The 27,132-nt window shown below is 44.5% G+C and overlaps 1 protein-coding gene across 4 annotated transcripts in view; it reads left to right on the top strand.

Moving 5' to 3' along the window:
- Window positions 1–1,157: 1,157 nt before the first annotated feature.
- The window catches only part of CRHR2 (corticotropin releasing hormone receptor 2), a 128,572-nt gene continuing 102,597 nt past the window's right edge, over window positions 1,158–27,132 (top strand). For 2 of the 4 annotated variants that reach the window (XM_042888591.1, XM_042888589.1), the window contains exons 1-2: window positions 3,477–3,631; window positions 10,942–11,035. In XM_042888591.1, the coding sequence (XP_042744525.1) occupies window positions 3,611–3,631; window positions 10,942–11,035 (115 nt within the window). In that variant the 5' untranslated portion in view covers window positions 3,477–3,610. Of the gene's footprint in view, window positions 1,224–3,476; window positions 3,632–10,941; window positions 11,036–23,714; window positions 23,767–27,132 lie in introns of those variants that run through there. The other 2 variants (XM_042888587.1, XM_042888590.1) reach the window with 2 other exon arrangements.

Genomic DNA, 27,132 nt, shown 5'->3' with positions numbered 1-27,132 from the left:
GATATTAGGAGGAAGTTTTTCACATAGGGTGGTGAGGCACTGGCACAGGTTGCCCAAGGAGGCTGTGGATGCCCCATCCATGCAGGCATTCAAGGCCAGGCTGGATGTGGCTCTGAGCAGCCTGGGCTGCTGGTTGGTGACCTGCACACAGCAGGGGGTTGGAACTGGATGAGCATCGTGGTCCTTTGCAACCCAGACCATTCTGTGGTTCTGTGATTCTGTGATTAAGGATGGAAAAGACCTCAGAGATCTTCTGGTCCAACTGTTTTACCTAACAGCGCCATGCCCACTGCCACGTCCTTCACTGCCTCATCTCTAAGGTTCTTGGACGCCTCCAGGGATGGTGATTCTAACGCATCCCTGGGAATCCTGTGCCAGTGCATCACCACTCTTTTGGAGAACAAGCATTTCTTAATATCCAACCTGAACCTCCCCTGGCACAACACGAGACCATCACCTCCTGTCCTGTCGTTGTTATCTGGGAAAAAGGCCGACTCTACTTCGCTACAACAGCTAGTTGTATTTCAGCTAGTTGTGAGAAGTCTCAGTTTTGGAGAGGGACACCAGTTGTGCCTGCAGCCTGGCCATGGGGAGCTGCATTGCTCCTGGAGAATTCGGGGCAGCGGAATCCCCAGCAGACGGGAACTTGAAGGAGATCGCCATCATTTCTGGAGGCTCGCATTGAAGGCAACCTCCTCGCACCTTGTGCTCGCGGAAAGGGCTCAACACCGCACTCGGCGCTTGGGGAAGGGATGACCACACTGCTTCAGCAGGGCTGCGCGCAGTGAGGTCACTACAGGAGCCGGCTGAGAGCGAGGGGTGACCCCTTTTACCCCCACTGCAAAGGCGGACGGAGATCCCCGAGTTGTGGGGGTCGCGCTCCGCTGGGGGTTCGGCAGCCTCCATCCCCGCGGTGCTGCAGGCGGAGGGCGGGCTCGGCTCCCCCGCCAGGCTCCCTCCCTCCCTCCGGGGGTTTGCCCTGGGACGCGCCGGCGGCACCGGGGCCGGCTGCGGGGCGGCGGTGAGGGGCGGCAGCGGGGCGGAGGGGGGGTGCGGCAGAGATGCCAGCGCAGGGGCAGCGCGGCTGAGCGGGCAGCGCCGGCCCCGGGCAGCCCCCCCCGCAGCCCGGGCAGCCCCCCGCAGCCCCCGCCGGCCCCATGGCGGGACGGGCACCGCAGCGCAGCCTTCCGGCGGCGGCCACCGCCGCGCTCCTTCTCCTGCCCGTAAGTGCCCCGGCCGGGGAGGGGGTGGGGAAGCGGGGCGGGAGGGAGAGCGGGAGGCGCCCCGCGCCCCGCCGGGAGCCCGCGCGGTCAGCGCCGCGGCTCCGCGGCTCCCGCCCGGCCCCTCAACGCCGGAACGCGCCGGTGTCCCCGCGGCCGCCGAGCCCCGGGTCCCCGCTGAGCTCCCGGGCCGTGCCGTGGCTCTCCTCGCTTTCCCCGTGTCCGTGAAGGAGTTTCGTGCCGCAGCTCGGCGGCTTGCCGTGCCGTGCTTGCTCTCAACACGTGCTCCGCTCCCATCGCCTTCTCAACGCGGTCGCTCGATCCATGCATCTGCCCAAGCGTTTGCTCCAGCTTTCTCTTGAGTAGAACATCAGGGAGATCCTTCCTTCTGATCTTTCTCCATCCATGGGATGAGGTCGGCCGGTTTGGGTTCAACCTAAAAAACCAACATTTCCAACCCACGCTGCCCGGTTTGGCTGTCCGTGCGTGAGGTGTGCAGGAGACATTGATCTGCTTCCTAATTCATGACGGCTGCTCCCATAACATAAAAGCAGCAGATTTCTGGCTTTCGTCCTCCTAGCTGTGCTTTCCCTTATTTATTTCCATCGGTCCAGAACAATACTTCAGTTCCCACACGGACAGGAGGACTCCTTGCCATGAGGTTATCAGAAGTACCAAGGTGCCCAGTGCTGCCAGACTCATTCTTTGCTGCTGAATAAAAAACGCCCTGTGTTTCCCCTGCAGATCTAATCTATGGGCACGGCTTTTTTCTTCAGTTTCCTGTAGCTTTGCATTGGAATTGTTTGTGTAAATTTGGGTGGCTGACTTGTTTCTTTAGTTGCCCTGAAAGAAAGGAAAAAAACCCAACCCATTAGGAGTCACATCACAATGCCAAGGGTCTGTAAGAGGTGTTTATTCAGAGATGAATGCTTACTTTGGGTATACTCAGTATATAGATGGAGGAGCTTGTTGGGATGGAGCCTTCTTAGGCTTGTAAGTCCCTGTTTAACTTGAGAACCTTTCAGAGCTGACAGGAAGTCAATGGCCCCATTCACTTAGGTGGATTTGGGCAAAGGCATGGGATTAAGTACTGAAGGAAGCTGAAGTCTTCACAGCAGCTGAGCACTGTGTTTTATGGGGACTGTAGGTATGAAACAAGGCAGCTTTCTAGCACGGAATTGGATCTGCCACGTGAAAATGCTGGTGCAAATGGGCTGTCAGATTTCACAGGGCTGGTCGGGGAGAAGGACTTGCTCAGGCTCTGAGATTTATGTTCACTTGAAGGCTTTCTGTACATATGATACAGTGGAAAATGCAAGTACTTGGATGTGAAAACAAACAAACAAGCAAACCACGAAGCAAAAGCGAATGATTCTTTTGGCATTCTGACATAGAGCCCTTGCTGAGCTCATGTGGTTTAGAGGAGGGGGCACGGAGGGAATGGCTGAAGATGGTTGGTGGTAGTTTTGCCATGAAATGTTTCAGTGATTCTCATACTTAGAGTGGTGAGGTGCCCAGGGAGGCTGTGGATGCTCCATCCCTGGAGGTGTTCAAGGCCAGGTTGGATGGGGCCCTGGGCAGCCTGGTCTGGTATTGAATGTGGAGGTTGGTGGCCCTGCATGTGGCAGGGGGTTGGAGATTCATGATCCTTGGGATGCCATCCAACCCTGGCTATTCTGTGATTCTGTGATACTTGCCCTTAGCTTGAGGGAAAGCAGACTTTAGCTTTCATTCATGTAAGACATCTGCTTGTATTACTGTTCTGCCAGGAGCAGCAGAGGTGTAACCATCAGGTCTTCTAATTCTGTGTCTTCATTTTGCAAACCAGAGCTCAGCTGTACCCGCCTGCTGAAGCTGATGAAGAAGGACAGGGCAAAGCAAGGACCATCAGGTCCACACTTCTTGAGTTTCAAGGTTGTTACCTCTGCTGGTACATTAAGATTGCCAGGACAGCCATTCAGTCTTCAGGCTGGGTGCCTAAGCGTGGCTTGTGCCCATACTCCTAAACTCCTTTAGCCTCTAAAATGGGGAAACTGTGCCCAAACTGCGTATTGAGATCAGTCTGCGGAGCAGCCTAACTCACAGGTCATTCCCGGGAACTGTTTGAGATACTGCTAGATTGCTTGGGGCAAAAAATGTGGCCAGGAACCATTCTAAAAATTTAACAGTGTAAATGATTAAGTGCTTAAAACAGACCTTTGCACTGTTTGATTTATTAGCTCCGACGGTGTGTGCTTTACTCCCATTGCTCAGAGCTCTCACTGAGTGCCCGAGGGAGGCATTTTCCTCTAAGCAAACTCTTCATTGCTTTGAGCTCAGCGATCAGCTTTCTTTCTGCTGGAGATTACTGTGGGATCCTGCTGGTGATGGGATGAGCTGAGAGATTCACAATGAAAGCACCAGAGCAGTGGGTAATCCAGCTTATAAAGGAACGTCTCTGTGTTTCCTTTTATTTTTGTTTCACTCATTAAGTTATTAAAAAAGGTATTAAAAAAAAAACATTGCTATTAGAAAAATATATATATATAGCTATGGATTTTTGAAAAATGAACCTGCTTTTTCTTTTTTAATCTTGTGGGGGACATGAGTAAATGCAGGTGGTAGAAGCACACTAACCACTGCTGAATTTGATCATGTTTAGCTTATGGTGCTTTCAGGTTTGCAGCACGAGACATAGAAGGAGGCTTTGCAGAAAGCTGCTTCGCTTCAGTGTAAAACTGTATCCAGTACATGACACTTCAGTAATTCACATCTTCCTCTACAAATCTCAATCCTGTAAACATCTTTCTTTTGCCCTGTACCACTTGTGATCTCAGGTGTTGACTGTTCCCACGTGAAGTGCGAACGTAAATTCTCAGATGTGAGGCTGGAGCTCTGCAGTGGCCCCGTGGCACCTCCTTGCCCCCTCTCCAGATATGCAGTGCTATGTGCCAAGGCCTTGCAGAAGCATCCTCTTTGCCTCCTCAGCTTTCTATTCCTAACAGCCAGCCTTGACAACTAAACACTCGCTGCTGCTTTGCTTTATCAACCTGTTTCTTTGTATGGAATTACTTTTTCCCCCCAGCTAATCCTTTTCTTTGTATCTGAATAGCTATGAAAATGGCTATATTTGGTTTGAGCTGGAAAGCGTTCGGCGCAGAGCTTTAAGCGTTTAACTTTTTTTTCTCTGAAGAGTTTGGTAAACTCTGCTGTAGCCTTTATTCCAAGGGAAGACAAGTAGGAACTAGGCGTTTAGCACTGAGAGTCAGCCTGCGAGAGCTGTCCTTCAGATCAATGGCTGCTTGAATTCCATCGACCGCATCCCAGCGTAGGAGAACTGCACTCCTTGTTGCAGAGCAGTGGGGATGAGTGTTAGGTGCTCACTGCAATGGTCTCTGACATACAGCACGTCCTGCTTTTGGAAGCACTGATCAGTTCCCAGTGTAAGATCGTTTAGATCAGCTCTCGCAGGCCTGCTTGCCTGCAGCATCCCAACAAAGGCCGTTTGGGAAGGGCTGTGTAGTGACAGCAGCATTCTGAGAAAGCTACTTGGCAGAGACAGGCTGTGACATCCTGTCCTGACCTCCAGTTCACGAGTACCTCGTAGCTGGGCAAGGCTGGGGACGTGCTGCCCATGCACACCTTGTTCTGACAAGACTCAAACCCACAGCTCTACTGTGGATCTGGATGGGTGGAGGACTTGGAAGCCGACCTCTGGGAACAAGCAAATAAATGGCGTGTGTTTGTACGGAAAGGTGGCATGTTTTCTCTAAATAAGGAAAGGAAATCCCTTAGGTTTGTCAAGAGATGAAAAATATTTCTTCAACAGAGCTGTAAGAAAGTGAAAGGAATTGAAGTTCTGCAAAGTTTTTACATAATACTGGATGAATAATTATCCACTTTGGGATGTGTATGCCGGGAAAGTAAATAGTGAGTAATGCCAGTGGAGATTAAAGTACATTAGCTGTCCTCGCTACAATGCTAAAGCCTTGCCCTGGTAATAGTAGCTGAAGTAGCCAGAGGACTGGAAGGGATCCACCTGCCCGTGAGAGCTTTGGGATAATTTCTCTTGCTGTTACTCAAGTCCCTGGGACATTGGAGGCTTTGTGATGCTGATGTCTGGGTGCTGCCTTAGCTCTGGGGGTTCTGTCATCTCCCAGGGGTGCCTTTTCCAGTGGGAAGTTGTGGGAGGAAGGAGGGAAGGAGGTGAAAGTGAATTAAAGGAAGCGTGTTGATGAACCTGAACAGTCTGTCTGCAGGGCTGGCAGCCAGGCTCTGCTAGCAGGCATCTCAGTGCATGGACTGAAGTATCAATTCCCTTTGAGTGGCAGTAGCAGGCTCCCACAGCCCAGCCATAGCTTGGGTTTCAGGAGTTTCATGCCAGCAGGAGCAGAGGGATGGTGTGTGAGCCAGCAGCCCTGGCAGAGCTTTGTAATGTGGACATCATAGGCACAACTGTTCAGCTTTCTCTGTTGCAGGCCCTGGAGCTGCTGTGCTGCTCCTGCAATTTCCTTGTCTTGGGAGCGAGGACGTCTGGGAGCCAGGCTGCACCTTCTGTTGTCATTTGTTTCTTTCAGAGCAGGGAGGAAGGCCAGAATGATGGCTGGGAGACAGGACTTTGAGTAGGTGAGCTCCAAGTCAGGAGTGAGGATCTTTCCTCTTCTTGCCTCTTGTCTTCTCTGCTGGGAGATCTACAATAAAGACCACAGTGAATGTGAGAGACCCTTCATAGAGTAACAATCCCCCAGCAAGCCAATTCCACAAATATTCATGAAGGAAGGAATTAGTCGTGGTCCTAGTGTAAAGTCTTAGCATAAGGGCTGATGTGAAGCCAGAGCTGTGAAAGGCTTGCTGCCCTTCCAGATACTGAACAGAATATCCACGGTTATGGGCAATGAGGAGCAAAACTCTTCAAGTGTAATGAAACTAAAAACCTGTCCTTTCTACAGTTTTATTTGAAGACAGATGTGGCCCATGATTCAAACATTGTTTTAATCCTTTTTAATATCTTGTTGTTTTGGGAGAGATTTGGTCAGACAAACCCAGCTGATGGGTGGCTTTGGACAGTTTCCCTTTGCATGCTGTGACTCAGAAGGCACACAGTGCATGCAGTGAGTGATGTCCCCCCATCACCCTTCATCAGCAGAGCACATAGGCAGATGCTTAATGAAGGTGTAACGTCAAGTTTGGAAGACAGCAGTGCTGTTTAGTTGTTGTCTCAGTGTAGCAGATGCTCGAGGCTTTTTAATTTATTTCTGAATTTCATTTCATGCTCAGAACTAAATGTGTGTGTGGCCAATTTACTGAACCGAGGTCACATTTCCCGTTCCTTGCAGATGCACATTCTGCTTCTCCAGACTTTCTGGAAGAACTGCAGAATACCTGCTGGGCACTAAGATCATAGAGCAGCATCTCCCAGCTCATCTGAGGATCAGTAGCTGGCAGCACAGTTTTGTGTAGCCACTGGGATTAATTTAGAGGCAGGTAGTGACAGGGGGGTGAAAGAGCTGAAGGATGACTCGAAAAGGAGGCTTTTCCTTGAAGTGTGCTTGCAATCTGTCCTTCTACTGTAACCTTAGCTGGCTTAGGCTTCAGGTTGCAGATTCTTGTGAAAACTTCTATTTAGACCTTCTGTCACGAATGGAAATTATTTTTTTGGTGAAGCAGAGCCAAATGACTGCATACAACCAAATGCTGCTGCGTTAAGCAAAGCTAAGCAACAGAATTGGGAAAGGCCTAAGATATCTTAAGCATAGGACTGAATTTTTTTTGGTTCTTCAGCAAGCAAAATATTTCCACTGTGATGGCCTTCTGGCACTGTCTTTGAGTTACCATCTCTCTTGCATACGTCTTGGGTGCAAAGGAACTGCAGGACAGGAAAGTAACCATCTTTACTACAGGAAAGTGCCATCCCCTCCTCTCCCAGGCTGTCTTCAAAGCATCTGTTTTCATTGGCAAACACTGGTGATGGCAGGAGGCCCTGTAAATCTTTACTGATGCCCATATGCCCTGGAAGCTCCCTAGCTGTATTTGAACAAGGTATGGGTTTTGTTGAGGAGTGGGATTTGCTTTGAATTTGCTGTGTTAAGCTTTCCACTAATTGTATTTTCAAGGCAAAGTTAGATGCATCTGATTCCCTAAACTGAGCTTCTGTGGGTACAGGCAAACATTTCTGGCATTTAATTGGGCTGCTGCTCTGAAATGCTCCTTCCCAATTCTGTTACACAGCTCTAAAAATTGCTGTGGCTTACATTCAGGTGAATACTTGATCTCATTGTAGAAATGGTGCATTTGGAGAGCTTCAGGTTGCCTTCGAGCCAGAAGGATTTCTCAACCTAATTAATTTGAGTTGCCTAATGACTAATCTGTCACCGCAGATCTGTACTCGGGATGAGTCTTTACGGGGTAAATAGATTCCTATGTTAGCCTGAAACTTTATGTGGCAGTGGAGATAGAAGATGGATCTAAATCCTGACAGCTGTGGACCAAGTGTATGTTTTGTGGTTGATAACTGCAAAACTGGTATTGGAAGGCTGCTTCATCTTGCTCAGTGTGTCCAAAAGGACATGTCAGATTCATGTCTTCTCTAGCCATGAAGAATGCTTTTACCTATCCTTTTCTATTTGGTGTCTAAAGATGATTTCTTTACTGTGAGAGTGGTGAGGTGCTGGAACAGCTGCTCAGAGAGGTTGTGGATCCCAGTCCCTAGAGGTGTTCAAGGCCAGGTTGGATGGGGCTCTGGGCAGCCTGGTATTAAATGAGGAGGTTGGTGGCCCTGCATGTGGCAGGGGGTTGGAGATTCCTGATCCTTGAGGTCCCTTCCAGCCCTGGCCATTCTGAGATTCTGTGATTTAGTAGGGATTAATGTTGTTGAATGTATATATCTGCAGCACACATCCCTAACAGCTTTCTCGAAAAAGTTGGCTGCTATTAGACAACTGAAATACAGCATCTGGGAGTTCTTATATGAGAATGGAAGAGCAGAGTGTATGCATCTGTCCATGTTTGGCATTCACTGCCTCCCGAGCATCCCTCCCTTATCTTGACAGCAAATGTTGCACTGTTGTGTGGCATCCTCTCCCACTTCAGCTCTTTGCACTTTCCAGTCATGCTGACTTCATCCTCTGCTGCTTCTTATTATGATATAGTTAAATTTCAAGATGCTGTCCATTCCATCTCTCTGGCGATCTCATGCCTGTACTGACAGTTTTGGATCCCATTCATACCCATTTGGACTCGTTTGTGTTACAGTGACCATTTCTTTGTGTTTGAGAGAAGAAACCAACCTCTCCAGTGTGAGTGACATGAGATAAAGACCTGTAACAAATTAATTAACACTGATCATGGCCAAGGGAAAAGATCCAAGAAGATAAGCACAGGAGAGGCAGGACACTGACTGTACGTTGTTCTGCAGTCAGAACAGGTCTGCAGACCAATAGTTGGCCTCCCTGCTGAGACACTAAGAGACTCCATTTCACTTTAATTTCTGTCTTATGCATTGCTTTCGTTTGTTTGTTGATGTCCTCAGTAGAAATTAAGGTAGACATTTCAGGTTAATATGCAAGATAACACCGAACTGACTCAATGGGAAGAGGACTTGGCTGTCTTAGGAGAAATGCTGTGTGAGTAAAGTAGTCTTCTAGTAGGAATCAAGAGGCAACACCTTATTTTGCTGTTCTTTATTATTGTTGTATACTTTACAAATATTTTTAAATATTAATTGTTAGGGTTTGCCTGCTTTAAATACAGTTTTTGAAAAATATCATACAGACAAAAGCAGTTCGCTGTGGTTAATGGAGAGAAAATGAAAGCAAAAGCAACATAAGAAGCAGAAGGTGCTTTTCCCTCTAGCCAAACGAACCCAAGTTGACCCTAAAGCAAATGTGACATTTAACCTTTTTCGTTCCTACACATGCTGTGCTAAACTCGACCTCTGTCTGTTCTTTCCCGTCATCTTAGGAAGCGGACAGCTGAACATGCAGTGTATTTACAGTGCATGGAGATGTCTCAAGTTTCTTCTTTGAACTGAGCCAAGTGCTTTGGCCTGAGAGGAGGCGGAAGGGTGGAGAGATAGGAGGGACGAATTACGTCTGCTATGTCAGCTCACGTGGCTGGTTCTGACACAACCATAACAGAGTCTGCTTTCAGGCAGGTTGGCTTGGAGTGCTGTCCCTTCAGGATGGCAGCCCTGGCCTTTCCACATCTCCTCGTCCTGACCACCAGGCTGCAAGGCTTTGCTATGGGAAGCTGAGGTTCAAATCTTCCTGCTGGAGATCATCATATTGGTTCAAAAAGAATAAAATTTGAGAAAGGATTTTTGTTTGTTTTCCAAGACCTCCTCTTATGTAAAATAACAGCGAAGTGAGAAAGATGTGGAAGTGGTGAGAAAGGCATAGAAGTGGTACTGTACAAAGAAAAGTTCTTTCCAGACCAACACTGCTGATGAATTCTATTGTCGTGGTCATTCATTCCACTTCTTATTGAGCAGCAGGGAATTGGGTGATATAAAAAGGGCTCTGCAGTCACTTAATGCATCTGAAAGCACTGAAATATAGTGTCAGCATTCAAAGATTGTGGCTGTTTCCCTGTGTTATGTTAGTCATTCTGCATAAGTAGAAAAGCAAAGGCATTTTGTCTGTTGTCAGGGCTTCACATCCCTTCAGAAGAAGTCAGGAAGATTTTGTTTCACAGTGTGGAAATGGAAGTTTCTGTCATTGATGTGTGACTCCTGAATTTTCTCAGCACTTTTAGTGCTGCCTTTCATCAAGGGCTTTTCAAGAGCTTCTCTTGCTCCCAATTCAGCTGCACTTGAGATGTATAATTCTATTGTCTTTTGTCCTTTGTCTTCAGAGGGTACTTCAATAATTTTAATTTTCAAGCTTGAAAATGACAACATATTTCTTGGTTTCATCTCTCCGTGTACATTTCCTAAAATCTATTTGGTGCTATTGTCCTATCTTGAACCTGCAGCTTCCTTAAGTGCCACGTTGATGATGCTACTTTTACTCTTGCCCTCCGAGCAATGGATCACATCACAGGGATGCCACCTTTCCCCATGCAGGCAGTGGAAGCACTTATTTCAAGTCTTTTATCATAGAGTCATAGAATGGCTTCAGTTGGAAGGGACCTGAAGGATCATCAAGCTCCAACCCCCCCTGCTGCAGGCAGGGCCACCAACCTCCCCATTTAATACCAGACCAGGCTGCCCAGGTCCCCATCCAACCTGGCCTTGAACACCTCCAGGGCTGGGGCATCCACAGCCTTTCTGGGCAGCTGTTCCAGCACCTCACCCTTGCCCTTTGGTAATTCCTGCCTCTCCTTCTTGGCTATGTAATGATTTTTAGCAGTCAGGTAGGCATTTAAGTGTAGCTGCTAAAAATTTAACCCGTAGACTTAAATGGGATTTGATTCATCTACTCCATTGTAGGCATATACTGTTAGGAGAGCTGAACTGTGCCCTGGGCTTTGGTAAAGCCATTGAGTAGCTGGCACAAGAAAAGATCCAGTGTATGTGGTTCATTTGTAGATGTCTGCCTGTAGGCAGACGAATGAAACCTGCTGTCACAAACCAAGGCAGATATAACCATAAGTTTCTCTGTCATAAGGGACTGTTTGTACCCAAGCTGATTGTGAATGGGAACTGCTGTGAAATGCTGGGGGGTTTTGTAGTCATGATGAAGAAATTCTGCCCTTTGCTGCTGCTTTACTGTTTGTTTTGTGCTGCTTCTGTCTGTTCATCCAGATAGTTCTCCACTGTGAATCTTCTGTGAACCTGCCCTTGTCTGTTCTGCTGGAAAAGTACTGTGAAGCTTTGTCAGCCCGCACCAATGTCACAGGTATTTATTTCTCTGTTTCTCAGTGGCTTCTTGTTACTGTAGGATCTGTTTTCAAAGTGTCCTTGCTCCAGGAACATCTTTCCCTGCTGAGATAAACATAGTGCTTCCAGCCTTGAAATTTCATTGGCAGCAACATACAGCGATGTGAGGTGGAGAGAAAACTTTGAATTTTGCACACCTGGAAAGAGCTTCAAGTGAAGGAACAACAAAAGCTTTTTTATTTTTGGTAATTTAATCTGTTGAGTCGACACCAATAAGATCATTGAGGGGCTGTACTTCCACAGCACCTGTATCTGGACTGGTCTGGATTCAGTGTCACAGGCTGTCTGCAGTTCTCCAGGTGCCGCGTGGAATAGCCAGCCTGGGCAGGCAAAGGTGGCCACAGTAGCCAAATCCTGTCCTTGTATGGCATTCACAGGTTCTCTGACCTGACTGACAGCTTATCTAAGCTAGAGATGAACCTTGGACCATTTCAGTCAGGCCGATGGATTATTTTCTGTGAAAGACATCAGTCCTTCAAATCAAAGCATGTTTAACATTTTAACTTTACAATTTCTGTTTCCTGATCATAAATCTTCAAAGCCTGACTCTTTTCATGTTAGGAGATAAGTCTTTTCTGATAGAAGACGGAGACAGCACTGGGACGAAGGGAAAATGGAACATCACAGATTCTTCAGAAGGTGAATGCAGGCAGGAGGAGGGACTGAGAAGGATATGAGGAGGATTTAAGGCTTTCCTTATTCCACTTTTAAAACAGAGCAAAGCAGTGATTCGTGTGTTTGATTCTTGGCTAAAATGCATCAACACAAAAGTGGTTGATTAAGAGATGTGAAACTGAATCTGGCTTTGCTTTGGAGGAGGAGAGGCACACTGAAAGTCAGTCCCTCCTCTGCAGGAGGACTGAGGGTGCATGGTGCAATGAGTGATTCTGCTGGGGGCAGATGTAGGGTTTTTTGCTGCTTTGCACTATGCTTTCCTCACACTAAATTCTCATAGAGGGAGGAACTTAAACTGTCTTGTTATTAATCATGCAGTTCTCCAGCCTAGAGAAATGACAAAGCAAATGAGGTTCAAGGAAGAAAAATTCTTTCCATACGCTATATCAGATCAGTTGTGTTTGACTTAAGGACAATAAACTGATCTAAATATTCTGATCAGACCGAAGTCTGAAAGTTGTGTTGCCTTAACTGCCTCTTCATCTGCATATAAATGGGTGCATTGACCTGTATTATGAATCCAGCCTCAGCTCTGTAACTCGTGCCTTTGTATTCCAGGGAGCAACTGCCTTGTGGCATATTCACTTGTATAACTTTTAATGACCATTTTGTGCCTGGAAACAAAGGAGTGATAAATGAGGTTTTGTGAAAGCTTCCATAACTTTGGACCTTTCTTTCAGGTGTTCTTTGACTTCTGAGTATTTTTGTAAATACTACTGTAAAACTCTCAACTAATTCATAGTATATGCTTTCTTTTCCATGGCTTCTGCTGCAAAGAACTAAATTTTACAGCAGACTGCCTTAAAAGTTGGCAAACATTTCACTTCTCAATTGTTGGCAAAAATTTAATTTTCTGGGTTATTTGCATCTATGAATGCAACTATTATAATAGGATTTCAAGATAAACAAGGTAGAGAGAACCCACAGAAGTCTCTTACATCACTCTATGATTGTAAGGTATCACCGATCAAAGAAGTAAAGCACTATCCTAGATTTAATGAGACTCGATTGTTATGTAGAGACAACCCAACATAACTTCATGGGGTGTTTATTGAATATACCTTCCTGTGATGCCTGCAGTGTGCTTCAAAACCCTATGAGTCTGCCATCTTCTTTGAGCGTGGGCTTATACAAGTAGCAAACCCCTAAGCTGCTTCGTTTTCAGGCAGGTTGGACATAGGCCTAGGTTCAAGCACAGCTGTGAGACATACTAGTGTACGTTTTTCTTGGTGTGATCAGTGTGGTGGAGCACCAAGGTGGTGCTTCTCGACACCACAAGTACTGTGTCCAGGTGTGGAGCCCTCAGTACAAGAAAGACATAGATATTTTGGAAAGGGTCCAGAGGAGGGCGACTAAGATGATCAGGGGGCTGGAGCACCTCCCCTATGAGGACAGGCTGAGGGAGTTGGGCTTGTTCAGCCTGGAGAAGAGAAGGCTGCGGGGTGACCTCATGGCAGCCTATCAATACCTGAAGGGAACCTACACCCAGGAGGGGAGTAAACTCTTCAAAAGGGCTGATAACAGCAGGACTAGGGGAAATGGTTTTAAGTTGAAGGAGGGAAGATTTAGGTTGGATGTTAGGGGGAAGTTCTTTACGAGGAGAGTGGTTAGGCCCTGGAACGGGAGGTTGTGGATGCCCCGTCCTTGGACGTGTTTAAGGCCAGGTTGGACGGGGTCCTGGGCAACCTGATCTGAATGTCTATGTTTGGTGGCCCTGCTAGGCAGGGGTGTTGGAACTACATGATCCTTGGGGTCCCTTCCAACCCGGGTGATTCTGTGATTCTGTGATTCTATGATTCTTGTCTTACGTGACAATTGCAGGGTCTTCAGAAAGGTCTGTGCTTTTCAGCCATGAGTCTTCCCTTTAAAAATGGAGGTCTACAGCACAGAGATCTCCTCTTTCTCATCAGTGAAGTTCTTGTCAAAATTGCAGGGCATTACTGCATCCTAAAGGAAGATCTAAAAGGAGACAGAGGTATTACGCTTGTGAAATGGTTGCTTGTTTTTGTTTTTTCCCTTAAAGGGATAAAAGAATAAAAGCTCCTATGAATAACTCTGTATTTTGATACCCAGAATTAGGTTACTGTGTGCATCTTGAAGTTTGGACCCTTATGAAAGCAAGGATCTATCACAGTGAACTTTGGTGTCCTCTGCCCAGCGCTACAGATGTGCAGGATCAGACCAGAACCGTTGTCTGTATGTCTGAGTCTTTTCTCTGGCTCACAGTCTTTGACACAGTGCAGATATAATCTGTGACAGAGGAAAATAAATCCACCAAAAAAAATATAAATAACCCAAGGAGAGCCATATTGAACGATCTTTATTTATAGCTGCTAGAACAGAAACATGCAGGTTTTGTAATTGGATATATTCCTTGTCTCTTTTTCAGAGGGTGCTGTTAATTAGTCCAATATGTTAATTTCCTCCCCCTTCCAGACAGATGGAGTAGAATGGCTTTGAGATTTTCATTTATGTGCAAGTGCAACAAATTGCTGAGTGAACGACTTTGTAAATTCAGTCTGAAGTGATTTAAACCAAGCAATTGAGGAGGTGAAATGCAATATAACTCACTCACTCTATTGGGTTTTGTTTCCTTGAAAAATTCCTGAATAATGCCTTCATGATTGCTTGGGTGCAGCTTCTGAGCTTGATGGGACTGCGTGTGTATTTGTGGACCTGAAGAGGAATTTTGTTTTATTCTCACTTCTCTTTCATATGAAAGAGATACTGGTTGATTATTCTACAGTGGTTCAGCTGAAGATGTTCCTGGTGTTGTAATCTCTTCATATGCTGTGGCTGCAATTACACTGATCTCCAAGATGTCCAGTTGACTGTAAATCTCTATATATTGTCTGATACCCACAATGAGTTAGAGCTTGAATTTTTATTCAGAGGAGGTGAGCCCTCTGTTCATAGTAATGTGGGGTTTGTTATGTTGGTTTTTTTCAGTGGGTTTTGTCGTGCTTCCTTTCATTTTCCCATCTTACATATTTCCACTACAGACTACAAGTCCTGTGTTCCATCTCTTCCTACTCACTTTTGATCTCTGTGAAAGTCTTGTTGTTCCACTTTTTGGTCCATTAACTTGTTTGGATGCAATCTTTAAGACCTTATTAATCTGAAAACAGGATTTTCTTTCCAAAACTGAAGGCTTGAAAGAAGGTGAATGGCCAGTGCCACTGTAATTGCTGTGTTAATATAGGAATTACATTTTCTGTTTTCTCTCTTTTCCTTTACTCACACTGAAGATTGTAATTTGCATTTATGGTATTTAAAGCTATTCATACAATCCACTAAATGGGAGACACTAGATTAGATGTGTCATGCATTCCATTTCATGAAGTCCTGGGATTCACTGAGAGAACAAAATGATGCCGTGCTCTTGTTTCACTGGATCCTCCTCAGTTTAGGCATGGTTCCTTGACCCTATTCTGGTCACTTCATGCTATGGTGAAAGAGTGGTGTCCCACAGAGAGGGCATAAATCCCTTAAGTAGTGTAGGATTCCATGTGTACAAAATCTGTACTATACTGCTTTGGTGTTGTCTTCTTAAGTCTTCGAGGAAGCCCTAGCAGAGGGATCCTCTCAGAGTATGAAAGAGATGTGTCCAGTGTTGGAGTCCAACACGTCTTCTCAGTGTTGCTGGTCAAGCATCAACTAATCTGACTCCATTTGGAGATTTCTATCATTCGTTCTATTGCTGGCACAGTGAGTCACGCTTGGGGCTTCTCCAGTGCTTCAAATAAGGCAAAACAGGAAAGATCCTAAAAGCTGCGTTCTTATTCTTTCTTGAACATCTTAAAGGTCCCACAGTGAACCTCATCAAACTTGTGACATAAGCAAGCACTATTTCAGACGGGTTGTTTCTGACTTTTGAATACCACTGAAGTATCATGGATCTAGTTCCATGTCCAGTTAGTAAAAGTACTGGGGAGAGTACATGGATGTGTACGTTTGTGTAGAGTGGGGACAAAACCATATGAAGTGGGAAACAGCATCCTAAAATGTGGCTTTCTTGTTGAAATGAAAATTTGAAGGCTTTACTTGGAGAACCAATTAAATACTTAACCTCTGTTACAGGCACTGTATTTCTCTTAACTTTAATTTGAAATATTCACGTACAAGAAAAAAAAATACATAATTGTAAAGCTTTATTTTAAACATGAAAAATCGTCAAGTGTATCTTCAGAAATTGATTTCCCACCCTTTTTGGTCAGAAAAGGTACGAACACTTGATACTAAGCACAGTGTTTCTCCCACTCTGAAGCTGATGATTCATTAAATGCTTTTAGTTCCTTGATTATGTCCCTAGATGGATATGCTTCAGTGAACTTGTCACAAGTGCAAACATCTATAAACAAATTTTTGTAACTATTTGTGAGAAAATGGACTTTGCAGACATGGTGAATCGTTTCATTTTTACATAATTTCTGTCTTCTCGGAACTTTGTTTGAACAAAATCTGAGTTTTCTAGGTTTTATTTATGGAGGTTTTATCTGTGCTGCTGTAACTTGAAAGGGTTCTCTCGTTTGTGTCTAGAAGACTTTCTTTGTCATCCAGATTCTTTCCTTTCCAGAATGAGAGCAACACAGGCCTTCTCTTAAGGCAAGCTCAAAGCTTGTTGGAAGGATAGTGAGCTTGGGAGTTTGAGAGCAAAAGGTAATAACTGAAAGTGCACGTGGTTAGGAGCCAGCATGCTCTCATCAGGGCTATCCTGGACTCAGGGATGGGGCTCAACTCACAGATTTGTCAACTTGGGTATTCGTGTTTACATGTAAATTAAGTGTCTGATCTCCCATTATTGTCACTGGGATTGGATTTAGTGTCCTGGTGCCCTCTGAGATGCTTTAGAGCACCTGAGACCTGTGGGGCTGGCAGATATGGCACAGAACCCACAAGAGACCTGTGTCCTCTGGAACAGCTGCTGCTGGCTGGAGGAATGTCTCAGGGATCTGGTGGCACTGGGTGCCTACGTGTGGTCATCCGAGTCCTTCCTTAGATCTCCATTGACTCTCACTGTACTGGGTGAGCTAGATGAGTTGAACTAGAGGTTCCACTCCATCTAGGCACCTTATGTAGGCATTTCCACGTGGGAATTTCACTGAGGTCTGACATACATCATGTGGCCTGCAAAATGGGAGTTAAATCCAGATTTGTAGCTCGAAACGCATATGAAATACTCTCTAACAAGATGATGGCTACCGAAGAAAACTGTCATGAATGCTCATATGCTGCAGATTTTGCTTGGCTGACTATTGTTATTTTTAGAAGTCAGTTTCAATCAATCGTTCTTTTAGCAAATGGAAGTTTCATGACAGACAAACATATTCTATAACTGGCTTCCTATCCAAAATGGCGTAGGTGAGACACTCATTGCTCTAGGGGTTATTTATTTCTGTGCACTGCCCTACTCAGTTTCTTGGAAACAGAAAGTTTGGCCTGATTGCATCTTTAAATATCCCTCCACAGTTATGGCATGGCAGCAGTTCTCACAGTTTCCCTTCAGATTTTCCCAGCAGGCTGCATTAGTGAGCCCTTCCATCCGTGATGATACTTGGATCAGCTATTTATTTTAAAGTCTGCTTTGTGCTCCTGGTGCTTCAGCCTGTTGGCTGGAGCATGGTCTGTCCATTGGGCCCTCAAGAACCTGCTTTTGTCACATCCACACAACTCAGTTACTGCTCATGGGCATAAAGTTAACCTTGAACAACAGCGTTTGCTCGAGCAGACCTTAAACTGAGGACACGAGTGAACTTCCTAGCACTTCCTATTTTCAGATGTTGCAGTGGCACTGTTTAAATAGAGGCGATGATGGTGGTTTACTTTCTCACTGCCTCGTATGACATACCAGGCATTTAGTCCAGTGCTGCTTGTTTGGACTTCCCAAAATAAAGCTGAGTGCAGTGTGCAGTATTGCACAATTCATATTGTTGTCGCTGGTCCTTATAATTTAAAATGCTACATTTCTCGAATCTGGGTCAGTTCAAGGCTGAGGTTGTGCAGAAACTCTTAGGTATTAAGGGACTGTGCAAACATCCCAGCAAGGTCTGTGTCCCACCAGCAAGGATTATTTGCTGTTAAAATAAATGAAGAAATAAATGAAGTCTTGTTTTAGGCAACATTTTTATGGGTGAGATGTGAAAACACGTGCGAGTGAAGTTTCCCACACTTGCCCCTGATATCCAAAGACTGACCAGTTCTTCCAAAATTCACTGCAAAAAAAAAATCTCTGGGCTGTAGAAATCATAGAATCACAGAATCATAGAATGGCCTGGGTTGCAAAGGACCACGATGCTCATCTAGTTTCAACCCCCTGCTATGTGCAGGGTCTCCAAACAGCAGACAGGCTGCCCAGAGCCACATCCAGCCTGGCCTTGAATGCCTGCAGGGATGGGGCATCCACAGCCTCCTTGGGCAGTGAAGCTGTCAGCCTGAAATGAGGCTGTGAAGCTCTCAGCCATCACAGTGGTGGCAGCAACACAGAGAGATTGGGGTTTTGTTTTTCCTTTGTTCCTGCACTTTTAAAAAGAGTCCCTATAGTTTGTGATCTGACTTTTGCTCTGATTCTGAATGTGAAAATGTGTTTTAATAAGAACTTGCTCCAGTGCCTTGACCCCATATATGGGCACTTGTGCAAAACCTCTGTACACTACTCAGTGAAATAGCCTTGACTTAGAAGAGGGACCAACTACACTAGAAGTGGTTTAGAATGAACTATCAACAACCTTACTGTCAGTAATCACTTTCCTTGGACTTTGCATTATGCAGGAAGGCAGCAACCTCCAAACACCTTCATCAGCAAAGTCTCTTAACGGCATCAGCACTGAACTGGCTAAGAAAAAACCATCTGTAGCACAACTGCATGGAGTGACAGAGGTGCTGGGTGTGTGGGTCTGACTGTAGAATAGGGCTGCTGATGGCATGAAGTCAGGGCAGATCCCATGATCCCAGTGAGGAGTAGAAGCACTGACGTCAATCAGTCTGATGGCGTTGGCATGGAGGTTCCATGCTGCCAGCCTGAGATGCAGCAGTGAAGGGTAAGGAAATGGAAAAGGAACAGGGCAAAATGCAAACAGCACAGGCAGAGCCCATAAGCAGAAACGTGTTACAGTGGGGACGTGCCACTGAGATGTATTATTTGGCATATCTGAATCCTGGATCTGTCACTGCTGTGTGACATGTTCTGAGCAAATGCTTGGTAGTGACTGCTACAACACCATGCTTCATCAACCAGGCTTAAATCTTCAGATTTACACGTTTGATACAATAACTACCATTTGCCGAGTGCAGTTTCTAAATTAGATATTTTCTTACATTTGGCAGATAAAAATACACTTTGCAGAGCTTCTCATTTTGTAGAGATTTACTGAACAGATGTAGTGCTTTTTCTGTTCACGTTGAATCTGGTCTTAAATGGGAACACCTGCTGTCCTTTCAGTTCACATTTCTGAAGGGTTTGTGAATTGATGAGCCCTCCAAGAAGGGAAATAATACTGTGGCCATTCCACAGAGCAAAGCCACAGAGCAACAGTGCTACCACAAACTGCACTGTTTGGGGAGATGGGTGGTTCATGAGATTTCTAAAACATAAAGTGTAACGTGGTAATTATTATTAGGAAATGGTAGAGGTGGTCTACGATAGGAAATCATTATTTTTTTTTGGTTTCTGATTTCTATAGAATGATCAAGACTCTGGTATTGGCTCTGTAGTTTAGGAATGGGCTTCCGAATGTGTTCTTGTTGGCATCCAGTGGCTGTCTTGCCTTTTTTCTCCCTGCTTTTGGGAAATTGGTGTTTCCATACTGCTTGTGAAGAAGTGTTCCCGAGGCACAGTCAGGGCCACCGTAGAGACAGATTGAGGTGAGACAAAGCTCCATCCATTTCTGTGTGAAGGTTTAATCATAATTCCTATGTGACTTAGGCCCATGTGTACGAACCTGTACCTGCTGGCGCTGCCTTATCTACCAGTATCTACCAAAAGCTTAAAAACAAGGGGACCTTCTGCTGTCTGCCATCATTATATTGAGAGATGTGCTCAGAAATGCTGTTTGACAATACAGTGGCTGGACTGAGGAAGTGTGGTGTCACACGGAACAGGTTGCTCAAGGAGGCTGTGGATGCCCCATCCCTGCAGGCATTCAAGGCCAGGCTGGATGTGGCTCTGGGCAGCCTGGGCTGCTGGTTGTGGTTCAACCCACATAGCAGGGGGTTGGAACTGGATGAGCATTGTGCTCCTTTTCAACCCAGGCCATTCTATAATTCTGTGATATGATGCTTCATACTTACTGATTTTTTCATGGCCTACTGTGGATTAGAAAGTGAATACAGAAAATGGATTAGAGATTCAGCTTGCATTCATCACCTAGTGTAAAGGTGCATCTGACAGCTCATCCTTCCTTGTTTAGCTCTCTGCTGCATCAACTTGTTTGGCCTTTTCTGAATAAAATCTGTTAAGCATGGAATTGATTTGCCTTGGCCTCCAACCCTGCGATCGGGGCATCTTATTGCATTATTCCACATATGAAAAAATAGCTAATGACTAAAGCTAGGCAAAATGCAAAGCTGACCTGTAAAGCTCCAGCTTTAAATCGTTTGGCTTTCTTATTCCATTACAAAATAAAAACTGTGCAAGTTTTTGGGTTTTTTTTTCCCCTCCAGACATTCATCTTACTCATTAAGCTGTCAAAGTGTGCAAGCTGGCTCCGTAAGAAAAAGATAATGGAAAATGTTAACAGAATTTATGTAAGCCTCTAAGACCTGAACTGTTCAACCGCTTTGCCCTGTGTATATCTTTACTCATGCAAGAAGACTCAGGCATTGGAGATGCACCCTGCTGAGTGATATTACTCTGGTGCGTAAATGTTAGACAGAAAGATGGTTTGTGGATTCAGATACTTAAAGTACACGTACCCATGGCTAACAGAGGAAACAAATGAGAAACAGATTCCCAAAGGTGTAAATGCTGTGTGGTATCTCATCTCCATTAATGCGCTGCAGGAATTGAATTCCATCACTCTAAATAGTGTGGTAATGAAGTTGCTAGCCTGTCTGTGGGTTTGTTTGTCCTTCCTAACACCCTGCCACGAGCAGTGCAGGGAATGTTTGCATTGCAAGGCTCTCTCTTTAAACTGTCTTGTGCAGATGCCTCTTGTACGTAAGGCCAAGCATTCAGGAGCCAGTATCTTCCTAGCTAACACTGAAATGCACAGAGGTTTCCTGTACCAGAGAAAGCTCATCCTGTTCAGAAAATCCCTTGAGATTAGTACGATGGATGGGAGAGTGCTTATGCATCTCCTGCTCTTCCTAAGCACCCACTTAGGGCTGCTGTTGGAGATGGGATGCTGCAGCAGCTGGAGCTTCAGTCAGGACCAGTAGGGCTGTGCTGGTCTTTTAACAAGCCTGGGTTCTTCGTTGATTATAGAGACAGCCTAAGGCCCACGTGGCTGCATATGTCTACTTTGCAGTATCTGGGGTTACAGGAAATTAATCATACTCCTAAGAACCTTCTTCCTTTGAAAGCATCCCTGAGGTGATTTAGCAACACGTGGAGGACTGTTACTTTCTGCCTTCTGTGTAAGTAAAGGGGAAATAGTTAATAATTGAAAGGGAAATACATCTGCAGTTTCACTGTTAATCTGCGCGAGGACACTTCTTGTGAGTTCATCACTGTGAACATGGGGATGAAATCTTTAAGTTAATCCTCCCTCCGTGTGCAGCCATGCTCCACTGAGTATCAAATCTTTCAAATGTGAACTAGCAAGCTAAAACCACAGTCCCTGCCAAAGATGGATGGTGTCCTATTCGACCAATTTGCTTTGCTTTTACGATATGATAATATCTGTATATATATGGTCATTTGAAGAATGATAAATCTCAGATGCTCTAATTGCCTTTCCTCCAGTAGCCACCGGGTGAACTTGGCAAGCACCATATATACTGCATATTATTTTTCCTTGGGAGAGACTGCCTTATTGGCTCAGAAATGAGGCTGGTGTTCTCCCATGCTGTTTTGATTGATTGCTCTTCTTTTTGTACTTAATTTCTTAGGAAGCCATCTCAGAACCCAGTGTAAAACTGGTATTAGCAGGAAAGACATGGTTTTTCGGGCTGCTACAAAATATCTTCCTTTACTATGAAAGACACAAATCTCTGAGCAGAAAGTAGCTCAGTACATGTACTTTATAGGACAAGCAATGATTTTTTTTCATAAAATAATTAAAATGAGAATAGCCATCTATGTTGTCAAACTTTTGGCTAATGTTTCCCTAACTTGAAGAGTTATGGGAACATTTTCAGCAGGAATGCAGAGTGCTGAGGGGCATCAGCACACACATACACAGTGGAAATGATTACGCCTTCTATTTTTGTGTTACAATTTCGTCAACATCCATAAGAAAACAAAAGACATGCATCCCTTTTATTTGAGAAAACACAATTGAAAAAAAAAAAATGCGTGCAGTATTATGTGCTGTCTATTAGTTTTTCTGCAGTTCCACAGGCTACAGATGAAACAAGCAAAGCATACTTAAGTTTTGGTCTGCATTGCAGATTTTGGAGCACATTTTAACTCTTCCTGAGGTTTCAGGAGGCTTGAATCTGTTGCTGAGTGTCTTAGCTTACCGTCAGCATTTGCAGTTACTTTTTGTTTTCAGTGTTGCAGCACATGGGAATACTTTGTTTTGATCAGATTTCCCAATTGAAAAACTAAAAAAAAACCTAATGGCAAAAACATCCATATATGGATCCTTTAATTCTGCTTTATATATCATATCAAGTGTTTTTAATAAAAATTTCTATTTCTTCTCACAGGATGCTATGCTAAGGTCACAGTTTCAATCTGAAACATTCGGAAGATCTGAGAAAGCAATATTAGAATCATAGAATCACCGAGGTTGGAAAAGACCTAAAAGATCATCCAGTCCAACCGTTCACCTGTTACCAAGAGCTCCCACTAAACCATGTCCATCAACACAACATCCAGTCTTTCTGGATATTCTCAGTAATTGATTTCATGGCAGAGTGTTTAAAAACAGATTCTCCTGAAAAGTACCAAGAAGCACTGAAACACAATCTTACCAACAAATCAGTTTTTAAATGTGACTCAGATTAAAAATAATAACACACAGTTGCAGAAAAGCCATGTAAAGTAAATGCTGGCAGTGTGAGCATTCAGTGCTCTTCTTTCAGTTCCTCCAATGTACCAAAGGGTTCCCAAACACTAAATCATAGAGTCGTATGATCCCACAAGGATCACAAGTACAATATAACACAATTAGTGTCAGAGTGTTATCCGTTCCCATTGCTTAAGAATGTCCAACATCAATGCTGAAAGCAGTGATAGCATAAAATTCCCCATACGCAAAAGCAAATCTAAGAGAAAAAAATCCACTCTGTTAATGCTGCTGTTTGCTACTAGATGTCTAAATGAGAATAAAGCAAATTTAACTTTAGGAAGACTTTTTTCTTTCTGAGACATTGAAAAGATTTTAGAAGCATCTTTCAAGTGTACATAAAGGAAAACAGAGCTTACTTAACTGGCTTTTTTTTCCCTGAACAAACAAAACACACCAGAACGTCAGCCTGGAAGAGGAGCAGCAGGATTTTTATTTAGGATACAGTCAGATACATACTTGCTGTTACAGGTCGCTTTTAAACAAGGCCTTTCCCCTCTCCTCTTACCCTCTGAAACTGATTTAGACGATTTGCTCTTCATTCAAGTCGATGGTCTTGCTGTCAGCTCTCAGAAAAGGTGGAGACTTCTCAAACTGTGCTCACCTTGTCTTGATTGACCACATCTCTTTTGCAGTCATTGACTCACCTGTTGACAACCGAGTCCAGTGAGAATATGAAATGGATGGAGTGAACAGCAAACCATGAAAGGACCAGTAATAATTTGATGGGCTTTGCATCTGTTGAGCATTGGAAGTGGTGGAACTCCCTCTAGAGCTCAGCAGTTCTATTCTAGAGACATCCTGGAGATGAAGTCTGCTGACTCCCAATGGCAAGGAGAACAGGGTGAATGTTTTCCTTCAGTTTTATCTCTAAATCAGGCAGATATTGACTGACCTTAGAAATGTGTTTAATTTTCAACAATTGGTGCCACAGGGGAAAAAAAAAATCTATGTTTATATCAATCTAAATGTTTTCTTTTGACAAGTTAAAAAAACGAACACCCTTGCTTTGAAAATTTCAGAAAATCCATTTATTAAAAGAATTGCATTTGATCCAGGAATGGAACAAACCTCTTTCAAAGCAATTTCTTTAATGTATGCCTAGTCAGAAAACAAGTGGGACTTGTCTGAGACATTTCTACACTGTAAGGTATGCAGGAGAAAACTCACCCTCCAGTGTGGATGCCTGAAATGAGGTGAGATGAATTCTAGCCACTTGCTGGTACAATCAGTTCTTTGCTATTAAGGTATCATACAAATCTTTTTTTAACCTTTGGACCATGCATTTCGGTGTTTCTTTCAGAAACTGAGTAGTAATTATCCAAGGAAAACGCTGTTCTGAAAAACTGCGGGGATTAATTAGGAAGAGTGGTAAAAGCAGCTCTAAAAGTGATTCAACGTTTTTCTCCATTGCTGTGGGCTTCTGTCCTGCTTCCACAGTTTGTGTAGCACTGAAGATCATTTTCAATGATTCATGATGAAGAAATGTACTTTAATCCTGAAAAGATACCATTTTTTATCATCAGCACTCTGTAGTGGAGATTATGTAGTTGAGAAACGTTCGTTTTCTCTTGAGGTCTCAAGGGCAGTGCTATTCATACTTGTAGCTTCTGAGAGTTGTAATGGTCATTAAAATGCAGATAAGCTTCTCCGAAATCATTACAAAATCCCTTTTTTTTATCGGTAGAGAAACGGGCAGTTGTGACTCATTATGAAACTGAGAACATCCAGTTGCGTTGCTGCAGCTGGCTTGGAAATCCTGATTTTTTATTCCTTGTTCTTTGCAAATCCATGTACACCCAGTATATATAAGTTCTAGCTCTCTAGGCCAGTAGTCATAGAGTCATAGAATGGCTTAGGTTGGAGAGAACATTGATCACCTAGTTCCAAGCCCCCCACCGTGGGCAGGGTTGCCAACCACTACATCAGGCTGCCCAGGATCCCATCCAACCTGCCCTGAATGCCTTCAGAGATGGGGCATCCACAGCCTGACTGGGGACCCAATTAGAAATTCAGAGGCACAAGAGAAACTACTGTTATTACTCATTTTCAAATTATGATAGTATCTAGGAGCCAAAAGAGATCAACACTGGGTAGATATGAACATGTTCAGAAGAGAAATGTTCTTTATTCCTCAGACAATGAGGCTGGTAGTTTCTCATAGACTAGTATACAGTAGCCTGCTACATTCCCTTTGTATTTAAACTGGGAAGCACAAGCTTAAATGAGGTTTGCACCCCTTCCCCAATGCCCTTAAAATTGCACCACTCCCAAACTGATGGGCTGTATTGACAGTTGAAAGGTGCTTTCCACACAAATAGAATCGGAGTCAGCAGCAAATCCCAAGCCCAGCCTTTTGCATAGGCTGGATGTTTCTGAGTGCTTTTTGTGGGAAATATTTCCAAAGCTTTATTTTTCTTTCATTATCCCTACAGGTTGCATCCCTGTCCCCAGCTTTAAAGATTTATAGTGCAGACGTGTCCCATGGAGCATGCCAGCCCAGGTATCCTTTATAGTTAATGGTTAAGAGTGACTTTTAGAAGGCAATTTGTCTGACCCAATTTAAGGATCTCCTTTAGGGTGACAGAAATCATTCAGAAGAGTTCCACAGACGGATCCCTCTCTGCTTTGAGGGAGCCTGGAGATTTCTCTGCCCCTTGCAGCTGCTCCACAGACTTTTAAACTGGAACAAGTGCATCCTCTGTAACTCAGAGGAGAATCGGTGTGAGCAGCATCCATCAATTAATTCTTTTATGGACTTGGTCCCTTCTATTTTATGCAGATTTTGCCTCCAGCAAACAGTTGTATAGAACACAATGCATAGAATATAATGCATACAGTCTCGTACAGATCTTCTGGAGAGGAGCAGTATTTTCCTCTAAGAAGTGCAGATTGCTTCTTTTTCTGAGGAGTTTTATGGTGGGAGGCTCTTAGGTGTTTACGTGTAAGAGGGTGAAATGGGCTGATCTCCTCCTATCTCTGTCTCAGAAGCATTTATTTCAGGTGACACCCTGGCTTTCTGGTGGAGGAATGCTCTCCTACTGAGTTCAGTAGGGACTGGAATTTTAACCCTAGTGGTCTGTACTGGAGGAGTAACCTGTGCTCCTGCTTGGGGTGGACAAAGGACACTTCTTACCTAACTTCAGCTATGCTTAGTGTAGAGAACTGAGATTGTCAGACACAACAGAAGTTTTTCCCTCAGAGGGTGGTGAGGCACTGGCACAGGTTGCCCAAGGAGGCTGTGGATGCCCCATCCCTGCAGGCATTCAAGGCCAGGCTGGATGTGGCTCTGGGCAGCCTGGGCTGCTGGTTGATGACCTGCACACAGCAGGGGGTTGGAGCTGGATGAGCATTGTGCTCCTTTTCAACCCAGGCCATTCTGTGATTCTATATAGGCAATGACAGGTGCATTTACACATCCATCTGGTTGAAACATACACTTTGCAATGTGATGAACCAGGCCCAGATGCTCCTGTTTCTTTCATTGAGTATTTCAGCTTGCAGGCAGAATCTACACATCTGCTTGGTCGGAGTGTTCTCACCCTGAGCTTGTAGCCTGTGTTTGCACAGCACTCACTGCAGGTCCAAGCACAGGGAAATGATTAACAGAGATACATTCCTGATTTCATACTGGCATTTGGGATAAGTTCATCCGCCTCTTTGTTCAGGAAACTGCAGATTTTGGAAAAGCCTTTGAAACTGATACAAACTCCCGTTCCAGATATTGCATCTTTATTCTCCTGCCTGCATGGTCTGTCACCTGGCAAACTTTATCCCAACTCTAGCTGGTCGTGTGTTCAAAGACTGAAGCAGATTCATACATGCCAAGAATACCAATTTTCTCACATTATGGGTAGTTTTCCTATCTGTGTTAGAATGTCTTGATAAAATTCGTCAAAGAACTGTTTATTCAAAGCCATTTCTTCTGAGTGAAGGGAAATAAAACGTTTTCTACCACATGTGTTAGGCTGAGCGGCTTATCCCTTACAGCTGAATACATCCAAAGCAACTCAGAGAAGCAATGGCAGAAAAAATGTCAAAATGTACATTCCTCCACAGATGTGTAAGAGATGGATGAAAGGTTCTTGATCTCTCAGGACACACTCCTTCAGATTCTGGCCTTTTTTACTCATGTCACATGCAGAGTGTTTGGGTGAATAGGAGAAGAGAGCACAAGTAGTCCTGCAGCTAGGAAATTCAACAGAGAGGT

The sequence above is a fragment of the Lagopus leucura genome, unplaced genomic scaffold, assembly GCF_019238085.1.
Source record: "Lagopus leucura isolate 7727_CA_CO unplaced genomic scaffold, USGS_WTPT01 Super-Scaffold_100157, whole genome shotgun sequence".
Lineage (NCBI taxonomy): Eukaryota > Metazoa > Chordata > Aves > Galliformes > Phasianidae > Lagopus > Lagopus leucura.
The sequence above is the reverse complement of the archived record's forward strand: the minus strand, read 5'-3'. Positions and strand labels throughout refer to the sequence as shown.